At 37.1% G+C, this 14,102-nt stretch overlaps 1 protein-coding gene across 1 annotated transcript; it reads left to right on the forward strand.

Annotated features, from left to right (window-relative positions):
* Positions 1-11,174: 11,174 nt before the first annotated feature.
* LOC308639458 (uncharacterized protein) lies at positions 11,175-11,810 on the forward strand (the record flags this gene model as incomplete). Its single annotated transcript, XM_081277703.1, has 1 exon — positions 11,175-11,810. The coding sequence occupies one exon, from the start codon at positions 11,175-11,177 to the stop codon at positions 11,808-11,810; it is 636 nt and encodes a 211-aa protein (XP_081133829.1).
* Between the last annotated feature and the right edge of the window lie 2,292 nt (positions 11,811-14,102).

A 14,102-nucleotide genomic window follows, 5' to 3' on the forward strand; every position in this document is an offset into this window, starting at 1 on the left:
AGGCATCTCATGTTTTATATGGACCTTTATTGTGCTTGTATAATTTACCATGATAGGAGAAGGACGTGCCTGAGAGTAGGAGTCAGAGATTCTTTATCCATTATCATTATTATTCATTAGTATTTTGCCTGAAGGATAGTTAGATCAGATAATCTCTTGTTAACAAAGTCACTCTGTGTGTGTGAGAGAGAGAAAAAGAGAGACAACCTTGTTTTTTTTTTAAGATTTTTTACTTAGTTGTTGGTAGACCTTTGCTTTAATTATTTATATTCAGTGGTAAGAAAATGAAACCCATTGCTTCACACATGCCAGGCAAGTGCACTACCCTGAGCCACAACCCCATCCAGAGAAGGTTGTTTTAATCTGGGTTATTTTACTGGGTAGGAATTAATCTAAGTTAGAGAGTTTTGCAGTTAGAATTAACACAAATCATTAGATATTTCTCTTGGATTTCTTGGAGTGAATTGCCTATCATAATGACTTGGGAGAAATATTGCAATGTTAGATAATGGCATTTTCTCTTTGACAACAACCAAAACATTCTGGCCATCAGAATTTCTATTCTTTTAATTCCTCAAGGCAAGAATTGAACTTAGTATGAGGATCCCTTTTAGAATCTTTCATTTTGGGAGAATTTAGGAGATTTGTGGAACCTTGTAATGCTTACACTAGATCACATTGTGACATTGAGAAAGGAAAAGACACAACCTGGAGCTATTTGTAAGCTGAATGCAGGAGTTAATTTTAGAGTATTTATTTCCTTTCCAAATTTGTTCTCTTTCCATAGAAATTGGAGCCCCTCCCTGTTATCTGCCACCAGCTGCCCTGTTTCACTAATCAGGGAAGTAGGCTAAGCATCCCTTAGTTCTAAGTGAGGGGAAAAAAGAGCAGGTGCCAGAATTCAGGTATTGAAATATGCCAGGGTCTGTTCACCAATCATTCTCCAATGGCAGATCCTTAAGGACAAATACATCAACTATGAGCCAACAGCTGCCAACAGTCCCATTAAGAGCAGTTAGCATATACTCCTGGCTAAGTTTGAGATTTCTGTGCCACAGGTTATTATATTGTTAGGACAAGTCTTCACAGCTCACCAAACATTTTACCTCAGCAAAAATTAGATTGTCTGAGAAACGTTGATGAGTTATAAAATAAGTAGTAGTTAGTGACTTTGAAGAAAATAGCTACTAAAAATGTTCTTAGCAGGGAAGTATTTCTGGAAGGACCATGGCTATGGGTTCCCAAAACTATGATAACACTGTTTCAAATTTTTGGAATCTCCCCTGCTTGCCAATCCAGGCCTGGCACTTTCCCCTTAACTCCTTGCAGCCTCATACTTTATCCTTTCTTTGACTAACTGGAAATCCTTTCTTTGACTAACTGTAACCAAGAGTCTATAGATGTGGGTGCTAGTTCAGGCTTTGCCATTGATCCTCAGTTTTCCCATCTAAAAAATATGCACATGGCTTACAGTGTACAGGTATGTTGGTGGTTTTTTGAGAAAACTGAATGTGAAAATTAATAGGTAACACAGATATAAGGTGGAGATGTTATTACTCAAACTCTGTTGTGAAGGCTGGAAATATTTGGAAACTGCTTTTACTTGAATTCTCAGTCTGAAAAATGTTTGCCTCTGGATTAAAAGATTAAGCTTTGCCTTAGGGAAAAATCTACTCTAGTTTAATGTCTGTTGTTGCCTGTTTGTATTCCTTCCCTCTTCCTTTCTTCCCTGTGTTCCACCCTGCTTTTATATCTTTCTCTCATTCTCTGTAAGTCAGTCAGTCAGTCAATTTCTCTCACACAGTAAAAAGAAAAGAAAACCTTTACCTCTTGGCATAGAATCTTATGGAAAACAGAGAACTTTTGACTTTCATGTATTTTGAATTTCTCTTTTTTAAGACTCTTACTCTACCTTGAAGTTTGATTTTAATTTATTTCAATTACATGTATATGTTTATTTGCTTATAGCCTGCCTTCTTTCACCCATGATTTGAGGCAGCCAAGCTTTAACTTGTTCAAGACTTTAGGTGTTGTTCAAACCAATGAAGACTGCATTTCTTAAATCTTCAAAGGGAAAATAAGAAGTTGCCGAGTTATGCTGCAAAAACAGAAGTATCATCTTTTCCACATTACACAAAAAGTTATTAACAAGAGTGATTCAGATATTTCCTGCAAAATCTGCTGTGAGCAAATTCATTACAGACCCACGTAGATTGAACGGCTTACCCACGCCTTACAGCTAAATATATTAGAAGGAAGAAGAAGTAGAACCAGGATTTTGCTCCAGTGCTATCTGACTACACTGAAGGAGGGAGAATCTCTAGTTGGAGTCTCCACCATCATGTAAGTATAACATCTATTTTGGGGAAAATGTTTAATTAGAAGCATTGTTCATGACTGTAACTAATCTTTAATAGCATGTGTACAAGGTTAGCTGGGAAGAAAAAACGTAAACAAATTATCAACAGATGGGAACATAACTTGTTTTTCCTTAAATTGTTGCACCCTAATGTGCTCATTGAGCACTTAACTCTTATGTTGTTTGTTAGCAGATGTTCATGTGTATGTGCATATGAATGTGACTATGTTATTTCTGACTGCATTCTAAACTGATTGAGGCATGATACCATGTCTTCTTCCTGGGTAGCCCCATTTTTGGTGCCATGATTAGTGCTCATTAGAGGCTGGATTTTCCTATCTGGAAACTAAGTTGTGTAGCCAATCCTACCATCTCTGGTGGTGAAGTTTTCCATTTTCAGTTTGGATATTCTGATTTATAAAAAATTAACTTGGCCCTCCCATAAAATAATAAATAAGCACTTTTTGTGTGTAAGAAGACTCACAATTCACATGACAACTATAAATCTTTCACTCAGCAGATCAGATTTCAGATTGCTTGTTTTTGAAATTTTATTTACATCTCTCTGTTTTAAATAGTTACTGAGTTGTAAATGTTCTCTAAAACTATTCACATATTTAATGCATACAATTTATGGATTTGAACATATGCACATGTTTCACATGTGAAACCATTACCACAATCAATGTAATAAACATATCTAGGTGGCTTCTTCTTTTTTTTTTTTTTTTTCTGGTACCGGAGATTGAACCCAGGGGTGCTCAACCCACTGAGCCACATCCCCAGCCCTTTTTTATTTTTAAAAAGGGTCTTGTTAAGTTGCTTAGGGTCCCACTAAGTTGCTGAGGCTGGCTGTGAACTTGCAATCCTACTGCCTCAGGCTCCTGAGCGGCTGGGATTATAGGAATGCAACACCACACCTGGCTATCCAGGTGGTTTTGATACACGTTAAAGTACATATTTTTACTTCTCTATGGCTGGGAGTTGCCGCTGGGTTCCACATCCTTGTGAGGTGATATGTGACTTGACATTTGCACATAATCACTTACGCAATGGTCTTTGAAGTGGTATTTCTAGCCCAGATAAGGATATATGACTGTCTATAGAATTCTGAACAGCAATTGTCTTGATTCAATTTCCTGCTCTGACCCAGTTCCTTCTGAGTATTATTCACCAAGGAATACCCTTTCTCATGTTCAGTCAGAAAATGTCACAATTTAGCCAAGATTATCACTACTGATTCTTTGTGCTCCCTCCCCTCCCCTCCCCTCCCTTCCCCTCCCTTCCCCTCCCCTCCCCTCCCCTCCCTTCCCCTCCCCTCCCTTCCCCTCCCTTCCCCTCCCCTCCCCTCCCCTCCCTTCCCCTCCCTTCCCCTCCCCTCCCCTCCCCTCCCCTTCCCTTCCCTTCCCTTCCCTTTCCTTTGAGATGGGAGCAAGGAATCCAGCCTTATCTCAAAAGTTAATGAAGGAGAGAGAGATGAAGAAAAAGATATAGGTGTGGTTCATGGACAGTATCCCGGAAATGACCTACCATGGTTGTCTTTCCTGGTCCTTTTGAACAAAATGAGAAGTAAGGGATATTTTTGAGATTTATTTGTCTTTATTTATTTTTACTTTATAGATTTTCTTTTAAATTAGAGCTTATGGTAATTTTAGCTTTTCTGCCTTTCAGTACATCCTTCATCCTTATTCTACTTATGAACACCATGAAGGTTGAGTTCAGATCTTTTTATGTGTCTATGCTTAACATTTAATATATATATATCTAACATATAATAGGTATTTCATAAATATTCATTGATTTATACTTTACTGAAATACGTTTTTCCCTTCCTCAGGACCCTTGGATATCTTGAATTTTTACTTTGCCACAGAGAAAGTGACTGACTGCTTCTTGAAGCCTTCTGGGTAAAAAGAAAAGGTAGAGAGCTATGGGAAATCTGCAACACAGAGGACTCATTGGGGATGCATCCATATGTATATGGTATAATATGAAAGGTGGTCCCAAAGTATAGTATGTCTACAAATATCCTTCTTAGAATAACTAGCATTCTTAAAATTAAGTAACATTATTTGTATAGGTCATGTATTAAGACATAACTTCTCTAGAAGGCTATTCCTAAAATGAGTTTTACCAGGGAAAAGAACCCATGAGAACATTACCATAAATTAGGTAATTATATTAGCTGTCCGCCTGTCTATGGTTTTATTAGAGATGTGTGGGGATTATGAATGAGATTCCAGTGGATGGATTTCATTTGTGAGAACATAGGGATATTCATTTGTTGGATGAGGGCCATGGGTGGGAGTTCCAATTGTTATGCTCGAATTCGGGACCCCCAAAGACCACCAGAGACCCAAGATCGATGCAAGCAGCAAAGAGGTGTTTATTGCAAGCTAGCTTGGTCCTCCGCACGCACACACAGCAACTGGTGATGCTGAGAGGCCCCGAGCCCAGGGTTTGCAGCATTTTTATACATTCTTTGGAGAGGGCAGGGACTTCACATACATCATAGCCTCTTTTAGCAAATCATCACACACCGTGGGAAAATCAAATAACAACTCTAAAACATGATTAGCACATTCACTGGAGGGAACAAGTTGGGTAGGGGTGATTGGTCAGTACAAAAGGGGTATTCGTTTGAACTGATTGGTTTGAGCCAAGAGGGGTGTACGTGCTGAACTACATGGTTTCCCAACATGTTATCAACCACCATAAACCACTGGGAGGGTTATCTGGCATCCCAGGTATTTCCCTGTCTCATGCTGATTGGTGGCTGCTAGGGGGCTGCTATGGATCCCCACCTAGCCTGACTGAGTCAGGGACACCTGGCGCAGCAGATCTCTCCTGTTATTTGTAGATAAACAACTTAGCAGGGTGGGAATGTGCCTAGGAGTGCTCTGTGGGTTTTTTCAAGGACTAAGGTCATGTCCCTTCCTTGGACAGGCTTTGCTCTGAGATAGAGGCTGGTTTTTCACAATGGTTTTCAATTTGATTTAATACTATTTAACAAAGATGGAAATGGCAATATTATATATGACACATTCATCCAACTGTATCATAATTTTTGATTTCTCATTTGACTGTCTCCTACACTTGTCTGTTGGAAGGCAGGAAGGCAGACCATGTTGGCTTTGTACATTACTTTATCCTTAGTGTCTAGAACAGAGTAGGCCCTTATGAAATGTTAGTTAATGAGTTTAAGGAAATGAATGCAAAATGAAAAGTATATACCATTTACAGCTAGAGATTTTTTTTAAAAAATATTTTTTATTTGTAGATGGACACAATACCTTTATTTATTTGTTTATTTTTATGTGGTGCTGAGGATTGAACCCAGTGACTCACACATGCTAGGCAAGCATGCTCCACCACTGAGCCACAACCCCAGCCCCAGAGCTAGCAACTTTTGAGGGGGTTATTCTTTGCACATGGCAAAAGGATGGAAAATTTATATGAGGTTTATTAAAATATATGAATACTGGTCATAGAAAAACTCACAGTTACTAAAATTTTCTTTCTCTTATATTTTTCCTGCAGTCTCAGTTATTGATGGTCACTGGAATGATGTAAGTGCATAATACTTTTCCTTATTTATAAATTTCCAGAAACTATTCTCTAAAATACTTCAGTTGGTAATCTAAGTCTTCAGAATTTATGCCAATGATGTATTTGACAGAAATTAGTGAAGAGTGAAGAGAGGCACACTGGGAATAACCCAGAATGAGAGGACAGAATGGAAAAGGAGAAGTTGGAAGTGATAATGTCAGTCATTGCCACCATGGGTTTTGGTGTTTATCACTCTGTAGTGTAATTATCCATGTACTTTTGATTTCTTCCTTGTGGAACTCTGAATCCTTGATATCCCATCAATTTCATATTTATCTTTGAATATCTACTGCTTAGCACATATTTTTTTGTTTGCCACATAAAAGGTACGTGGTAAGGGTTGAATGAATGATTGAGGAGCTTAAAGAAATGTTTTCAACACTTGGTAATTCATCACAATTTACTGAGTACCTATTATATGCCCTCTAGTGTGATAGTAACCAGGATAAGATCTTTTGTTTGTCCACAAGGGATTCCTGGTTTAGAGGTGTATAAGTAAGTGAATAATTGTAAAACTATGAGCAAATGCAGTGGACAGATACTCATGAGGTATTGTAGGAACACAGAGAAGGCATACCTAGCCTAGCTTAGAAAAGATAATGGCAGGATATGAAATGAGAGATTATAGGTCACAAATATAAGTAGAAATAATTCATTTTTGTAAACTCTACAGCCTTACCAATTTTATAGATTATAGTCCTGTAAAATTAATCAATCACCTTGAAGAGTAAGCTTGTTTTTAAAGAATGACTAATAGTTACTCAGATGAAGAATAGGAGGAAAGGAATGTCAAGAGGGAAGAGAGAGTATAAATAGAGTTATGTGAAAAAGAGACATTTGGCAAAGTATATAAGAATCAATGAATTCTTGGGTATTGCAGTGTAAAGTTTGAGTTAGAGAGTAGTAAGAGAGTGGTCAGGAGAAGTTGTCAAGAGGCAGATTATGAAACACCATATCTAAAAGCCTACATTACACCATTTTAAGTAGTGGAAACCAATGAAGGATTTTTAACAGGCATCACTTGATCATGTTTTAACTAAAAGAACAACTCACACTTAGATAGCTCTTGCTGTGCCCGGCATAGCCTCAACGGCTTTATTTACATAGTAACACTTTTAATTCTATGATATCTTTATGACTTAGGTACTATTCTTATCTCCATTTCGTAGAAGTGAAAAATGAGGCATGAAAGTTAAGTAGCCTGTCCAGCATCATACAGCTAATAAATAATAGAGCAAGGATTTGAACATTTATTTAGCCAGTTCACTTGAAAGATTATGCAGCAAGTTTGCATTACAAGAGATTAGATGGGGAGTTATTGCGGTGATCTAGTTATGAGATGATAAGATTCTAAACAAATACAGTGGAGGTAAAGATAGAAAGGAAAGAAGAAGAGATAAGGGAAAATATTTGAAAAATCTGCATAAGTTTAAATAGGCAGGAGTTTGAGCAGGAGCTTGAAAAGGATGGTAAAAAGGAAGGTAGAGTCATAAGTACTTTAAATTAAATTTATCTGGATAGAGAGATCTAGCAGGTAGATGGAGATACACACACACACACACACACACACACACACACACATATGTATATACATATACATATTGGCACCAGGAATTGACCTGGCTAAGTTGCTGAGACAGTCTTTGAACTCATGTACTCATGTATCCTCCTGCCTCAGCCTCCTGAACCACTAGGATTACATGTCTGCACCACCATGCCCAGCTGGATATTTGGATTTGAAGCTTAAAAGAAATCTTGGTTGAAAAGAGAGTTTTATACAAATGTGTAGGTATAAAAGGGAAGTGGATTGATGATGGAGTACTAGAAAATATCAACATTTTTAAGAGTGAACGAACATCAGGAATCACTGAAGGAGGCATAGAATATGGCATTGTGGAAACTAAGGAGATATAACCTATCAACAAGGATGACATAATCATGAGTACCAAATGAAGAAAAGAAGCCCATTAACAGAAGGATCTTCATTTGTTGGATGATTGGTAGCCTTATTGAAAGGAGTGTTATACAAATATTGGGGATAGGAGTCAGACTGTATAGGTTGAAGAGAAAACGTAAAATGATAAAGTAGTGAAACTGAAGATAGACAAGTCATTCAAGAAGTCTGATTGTTTTAAAGAACAGAGAAGAAGGGAGATAACAGGTAGGGGCTATAGAAGCATAGAAAATTTCCTCTTTGAGTTTATAGGTTGAAATATAGTAGAACTTTTTCATTGGTTGAAAAAGAGGAAAGGGATTCTGATAGAGTAAGGTCCTGGAGGAGGTTAGAATGGATGGTACCAAACATAAATCAGGGAAAATTAATTTAAGTGGAATGAAAGCACATCACTGACCAGAAGAAAGTAAGGGGGAGCCCTTAATCTTTTTTGCTTTAATTTTTTGACTGACACAAAATAATTTTATATATTGAAGTTTCTTAATGGTTTATAATTATTGCTCTCTTGTATATGAAAGCAGTGGTGTAGGATGAGGGTGGAGAGAGACACAGGATCGTTTTCCTGTGAAACCAGCTTCTTAATAAGGCTGTCCAACAACTTTGCTCTGATATGATCTTGGTTAGCTAATAAACATCTGCACAGAGAGGGAGAGTGGAAAAATGTGAATTTTTTTCCAAAGTAGGATAAATAAATACATTAAAATATTTTTATCTTAAGAAGAAACACCAAAATTGAAATATTTCACAAGGAAATTGGAAATAGATTCAATCAAGTCCTCTGTTTTATGGGAATTGGTTTTGCTTAAGTACAGTAAAATTACCTCAAGGTTACCTTAATAATGGGTTTTAATGGTTTGCAAGGTGAGGTGCAAAGAAAACCATCAAGTATCTTTCTTTTTTTAAACTCTTTAAGTGTTGACATCCCACATTAAGACTCCACTTTAATAAAAAGAATCAAAATGTAAGCTTTGGTTGGCTCTTGGAAAAACACTTTAGGACAGATATAAAAAAAATATTTGGAAGTCAGACAAACCTGGATTCTATGGTTCTCTCACTTCTTTGTTGTATGTGACTTTGATCAAGTTACTTAAACCCTCTAGTCCTTAGCTTTTTCATCTTTAAAATGAAGGTAGTACCTATACCTCATAGAGAAGTATAAAATATTAAAAGAAATCATGGGACAGTATAAAATATTTTTAAAAAGAAAAAAATCATGAGTCATTCTTACATCCCAGGAATAAATTCTACTTCAACATGATGTGTGATCCTTGATATATAATGTTATATTGAATTTGCTAGAATTTCATTGACAATTTTTGCATCTATTGTTTATCAGAGATATTAGACTGTAATTTTCTTGTCAGGTGTGATATTTGCAGGACTCGGAATTAAAAATTGCAAAGTGGCAGTTAAGCTTTTTGTTTACATGGTGTTTAAAAAAACACTAAACAAACAAACATTAAAAATTGAGTGATCTCACCTAAAAGTCTGACTTTGGGCTCATGGAAAATAAAAAGGTATGACTATGCTATCTAATGACAATGATAGGATGGAGCTGATTATTAGCTGTTCTCTTCCTATAAAGACCCATTTAGAAGACTTCTCTGTACCCTGAAGGCATTTGAATTCCTGACATTTGTGGGTATTCTCATTAGTCATAAATCTTGGAAACAGAGGGATGGGGCTTTGGCTCAGTGGTGGAGTGCTTGCCTAGCACATGTGAAGCACTGGGTTCCATCCTCAACAGTACCACATAAAAATAAATAAATTAAGTAAAGTATTCTGTCCATCTACAAAAAATCTTGGAAACAATGATGATTTTAACCAGCTAATATATCAGAAACAAACTGCATGCCTGGAATTTTAGATACTTATCAAATGTATAAAAGATTACATAGCTTTCATTGAAGTAAAAGCTCCTTCAAAATAACTCTCTTTAGGTTTTATATCAGCTTAACTTTCAATTTAGCTTTAGTTTAACTTTACAAATCACTAAGTCAAAGTTAATATTCACTATCTTTTCACCAATATTTCCAACTATTTTAATGAGAGAGAGACAGAGGGAGAGGGAGAAGGAGAAGAAGAGGGAGAGGGAGGGGGGAGAGAGAGAGAGAGCATGCAAGGGGGGTGGGAGAGACAAAGAGAGGGAGAAACTATTTGAGTTGTTCAGTTAATGTTTTATGCTTTCCTCATGAAGTGACTCAGTATGTCAATGAAGTTTTACCTACCTCAAGCAAAGCTCTATGCTAGTGCTGTGTGGTTAATCATTTTAAAGACATAAAGGAGGATTCAGATGAGCAGAGAGAAAGTTCTAGTTATTCTACTTTCAGATGTGAAGAGTTATTTGAGGGTTGCAGGACAACTAATATCATTTTGACCAGTACTTCTGCTTATTTGAAGGGAGAACACTGATATTTCAGGTTTTCTTGCATTCTTCACATTTCACATAATGAAACTTAATTTTGAGATTCCCATTTCATTTATCGTACATTAACTGAGAGGAATCCTATCTTTTCTCTTCTAAAACCTGTCTCAGGTGTTTTCCTTTGATACATATATTTTTTTAAAAAAATATTTTATTAGTTGTTGATGGGCTTTTATTTATTTATCTGCAGTGCTGAGAATCAAACCCAGTGCCTCACACATGCTAGGCAAGTGCTCTACCACTAAACCACAACCCCAGTCCCAATACATACATTTTTTGAGCAGGAAAATTTCTTCTATTTGCTTAAGATAAGAAGAGTAAGATCAAATCTGAGTAGAGATATCAATTTATATATAGAAAACAATTAAATAGAAGGCAGAACTTTTGTCCTTGTTATCCTTGTCACCATAAGTAAGGTGTAATTTCACATGGCAGCATGACCTATTGTAAATATCAATAAAAATAAATAAATAAAGGAGTGACAGGAAGATCAGCAGAATATAGGAAAGAGAAAAGTGGAGGGAGAAAGGGAGGAAAGGGAAGTGGGAATGGGTATTGAAATCAAATTCCTTGTATGTATAATTATGTCAAAAAGAACACAAATAATACGAATAAATAAAATGCTCTAATAAAAAAGTAAAAACAAAAACAGGTCTAACCATGGGAAATTTAACAACACATTTGTGTGCTAAAATATTGAGTTTCTTGGACCAAACCATATTTTAAGTGACTTTAAGATGTTGTTTTTCATAGACTCATATCATTTTCCTTCTCTACTTCACTACAGGAATCTCATTCAATTTAGTGTTTTTACAAATCGAGACCATATGAAAGATCTCCGAAGGTACCTGACATTCAAATATATCCAGTATCTAGTCCTACCTTCTCCAAACATCATCGTCACTCTGCTGGGATTGTTTGCCAGTGTGTATGTCACACTAATATTAACATTACCTTTTGTATCAAGAAAATCTACTGCAGTATTTATTAGTAACATAGCTCAGGCAGACATCTTCGTGGGTTGTAGCATCTTTTCTGCCATGATTCAAGATGTGATAAAGAGTGAAATATTATCATATTCTGTTCAATCAACCTTAAGGCAGAATTTCCAGATTGCAAATGTACATATCAGTTCTCTTTTACTCAGCTGCGTTAGCCTTGAAGCCTTTCTGATCACTTTTCTTCCAGTAGAGACACGCCACATAAGAACTGTGAGATGTGCCAAGGTGGCTTCTAAGATCATCTGGATTGCCATAATTATTGAGTGCTTCCTTTATCAAGTAGAGTGCTTCAAACACCTTAGTATCTCTTATTTTGACACTCACAGGCACGTTTTGCTGTTGCTAAATTACTGTTATGGAGCCACAAAACTGCTGAAATCAGTTGTTTATCCAATTGGACTACTTTTAAGGATCTTCAATGTGTACCTCTTTTATAAAATGTATTTCCATGTTTTACCTTAAAAATACCTGTGATGGTTAATTATGTTAATTATGGCTAGGTATAGTGCCCATTATTTTGTTCAAACATTAATCAAGATGTTCTTGAGAAGATATTGTGTAAATGTGATTAACATTTATGGTTTTAATAAAGGAGAGTATCTAAAACAGTGTGAGTGGAACTCATCCAATTAGTTAAAGGTCTTAAGAGGAAAAAAACCTGGGATTTCCTAGGAATTATGCCCCATCAGTATCCTGCTTGAATTTCCAGGCTGCTGGCCTGCTCTAAAGATTTCAGACTCAAGACTACAGCATCAGTTTTGCCTGAGATTCTAGCCTCATGGCCTCCCCTACAGATTTTGGATTTGGGGGCTCTGAAAATCATGTGAAATAATTACTTAAAATTTAAAAATAAAAATTAAATAAATGAAGAAAACTTCATATCCTATTGGTCCTTGTATTTCTTTCTTTCTTTCTTTCTTTCTTTCCTTCCTTCCTTCTTCCTTCCTTCCTTCCTTCCTTCCTTCCTTCCTTCCTTCCTTTCTTTCTTTCTTTCTTTCTTCCTCCTCCTCCTCCCCCTCCTCCTCCCCCCCCTCCTCCCCCCCTCCCCCCCCCTCCTCCTCCTCCTTCTTCTTCTTCTTCTTTATATTTTATTTAGAGACAGGGCCTCATTAAGTTGCTTAGGGCCTCTTTAAGTTGCTGAGGTTGGCTTTAAACCTGTAATCCTCCTGCCTCAGCCTCCTGAGTTGCTGGGATTAGAGGTATGTGCCATTGTGTTCAGCTCTTGCTTGTTTGTTTTTTTAAGAACCCCCAACTAAATCAGCTGATGACCCCAATTGCAGCTGCTATACCAGATGTAGTTTCATTGCTTGAGCAAATTATCACATTTCCTGGTACTGTTATGCAATACTTTTTTCTCCATATCTATTTACTAACACTACCAGAACAGTTTGCTTTCTCTTGGCAAGGCCAGCAATATACTTTTACTACCTTACCTTCCTATGCCATAATTTAGTTTGCAGGGTGTTGATTGTCTTTCCCTTCCACAACACATCACAATTCACTTTACACATCACAATTTTGCATTACATTGATAGAATTATGCTCATTGGACTCAGTGAGCCAGAAGCAACATCCACAATAGACTCATTAGTAAGATATTTTAATGTTCAGAGGCTATGGAATATTTTTGATTAAAATTCAGGTGCCATCCACCTCAGTTAAATTTCTAGGGGTCCTGTAGTGTGGTGAATGTTAACACACCTTTTATTAGGTAAACGATTAGTTGTTGCATCTAGCCTCTCCTACAATCAAAAAAGAGGCATGATGCTTAGTGGGCTTCTTTGGACTTTGGAGAAAATTTATTTCTCATTTGTATGTGGTACTAGAAATATTTACTGAGCAAGTTGAAAGCCTGCTAGTTTGAATGAGACCCAGAGCAAGAAAAGGTTCTGCAACCAGTCCAAGTTTCTGTACAAGCTGCTCTGCCACTTGGTTCTCATGATCAGATAGATCCAATGATGTTTGAAGTGTGAGTGGCAGATATTGATGCTGTTTGAATCCTTTGGCAGGCCTAAATAGGTGAATCATAATATAGACCATTAGGAGCTTAGAGTAGGGCTGGGGATGTGGCTCAAGCGGTAGCGCGCTCGCCTGGCATGCGTGCAGCCCGGGTTCGATCCTCAGCACCACATACCAACAAAGATGTTGTGTCCGCCGAGAACTAAAAAATAAATATTAAAAATTCTCTCTCTCTCTCTCTCTCTCTCTCTCTCTCTCTCTCTCTCCTCTCTCACTCTCTCTCTAAAAAAAAAGGAGTTTAGAGTAAAGCACTGCTATCTTTGGTAGATAACTACTTTGAGAAAAAACTTGTGGTTTGCTACTGGGCCTTGGTAGAGAGTGAATGCTTAAACATGGGCCACTAGGTTACATGCAATCTGGGCTTTTCATCCTGAGCTGACTGTTGTCCAATGCATCAAGTCAGATCACTGAGTGTTCCCAATCATATTCCATAATCAAATGGCTACAGTATATATAAAATTAGCTTTGAGCCAGGCCTGAAAGCATAAGTTATATGAAGAGGTGGCCCAAATGTCCATTGACCTCAATCCTTCTTGCTATGGTTCAGATATGATTTGACTATGTCTCCCAAAGAATAATATGCTGGAAGCCTGATCTCCAATGTAGTGTTTTCTATAGGTAGTGGAATCTCTAATAGGTGGGATTTAGTGCAAGGTAATGATATCATGGGAGCCTTATCCTCTGAAAGAATCACTGCTGGTCTCATGGAGTGAGATAATTATCATGGGAGTGGGT

The sequence above is a fragment of the Spermophilus citellus genome (genome assembly GCF_964194105.1).
Source record: "Spermophilus citellus genome assembly, chromosome: X".
Classification (NCBI taxonomy): domain Eukaryota; kingdom Metazoa; phylum Chordata; class Mammalia; order Rodentia; family Sciuridae; genus Spermophilus; species Spermophilus citellus.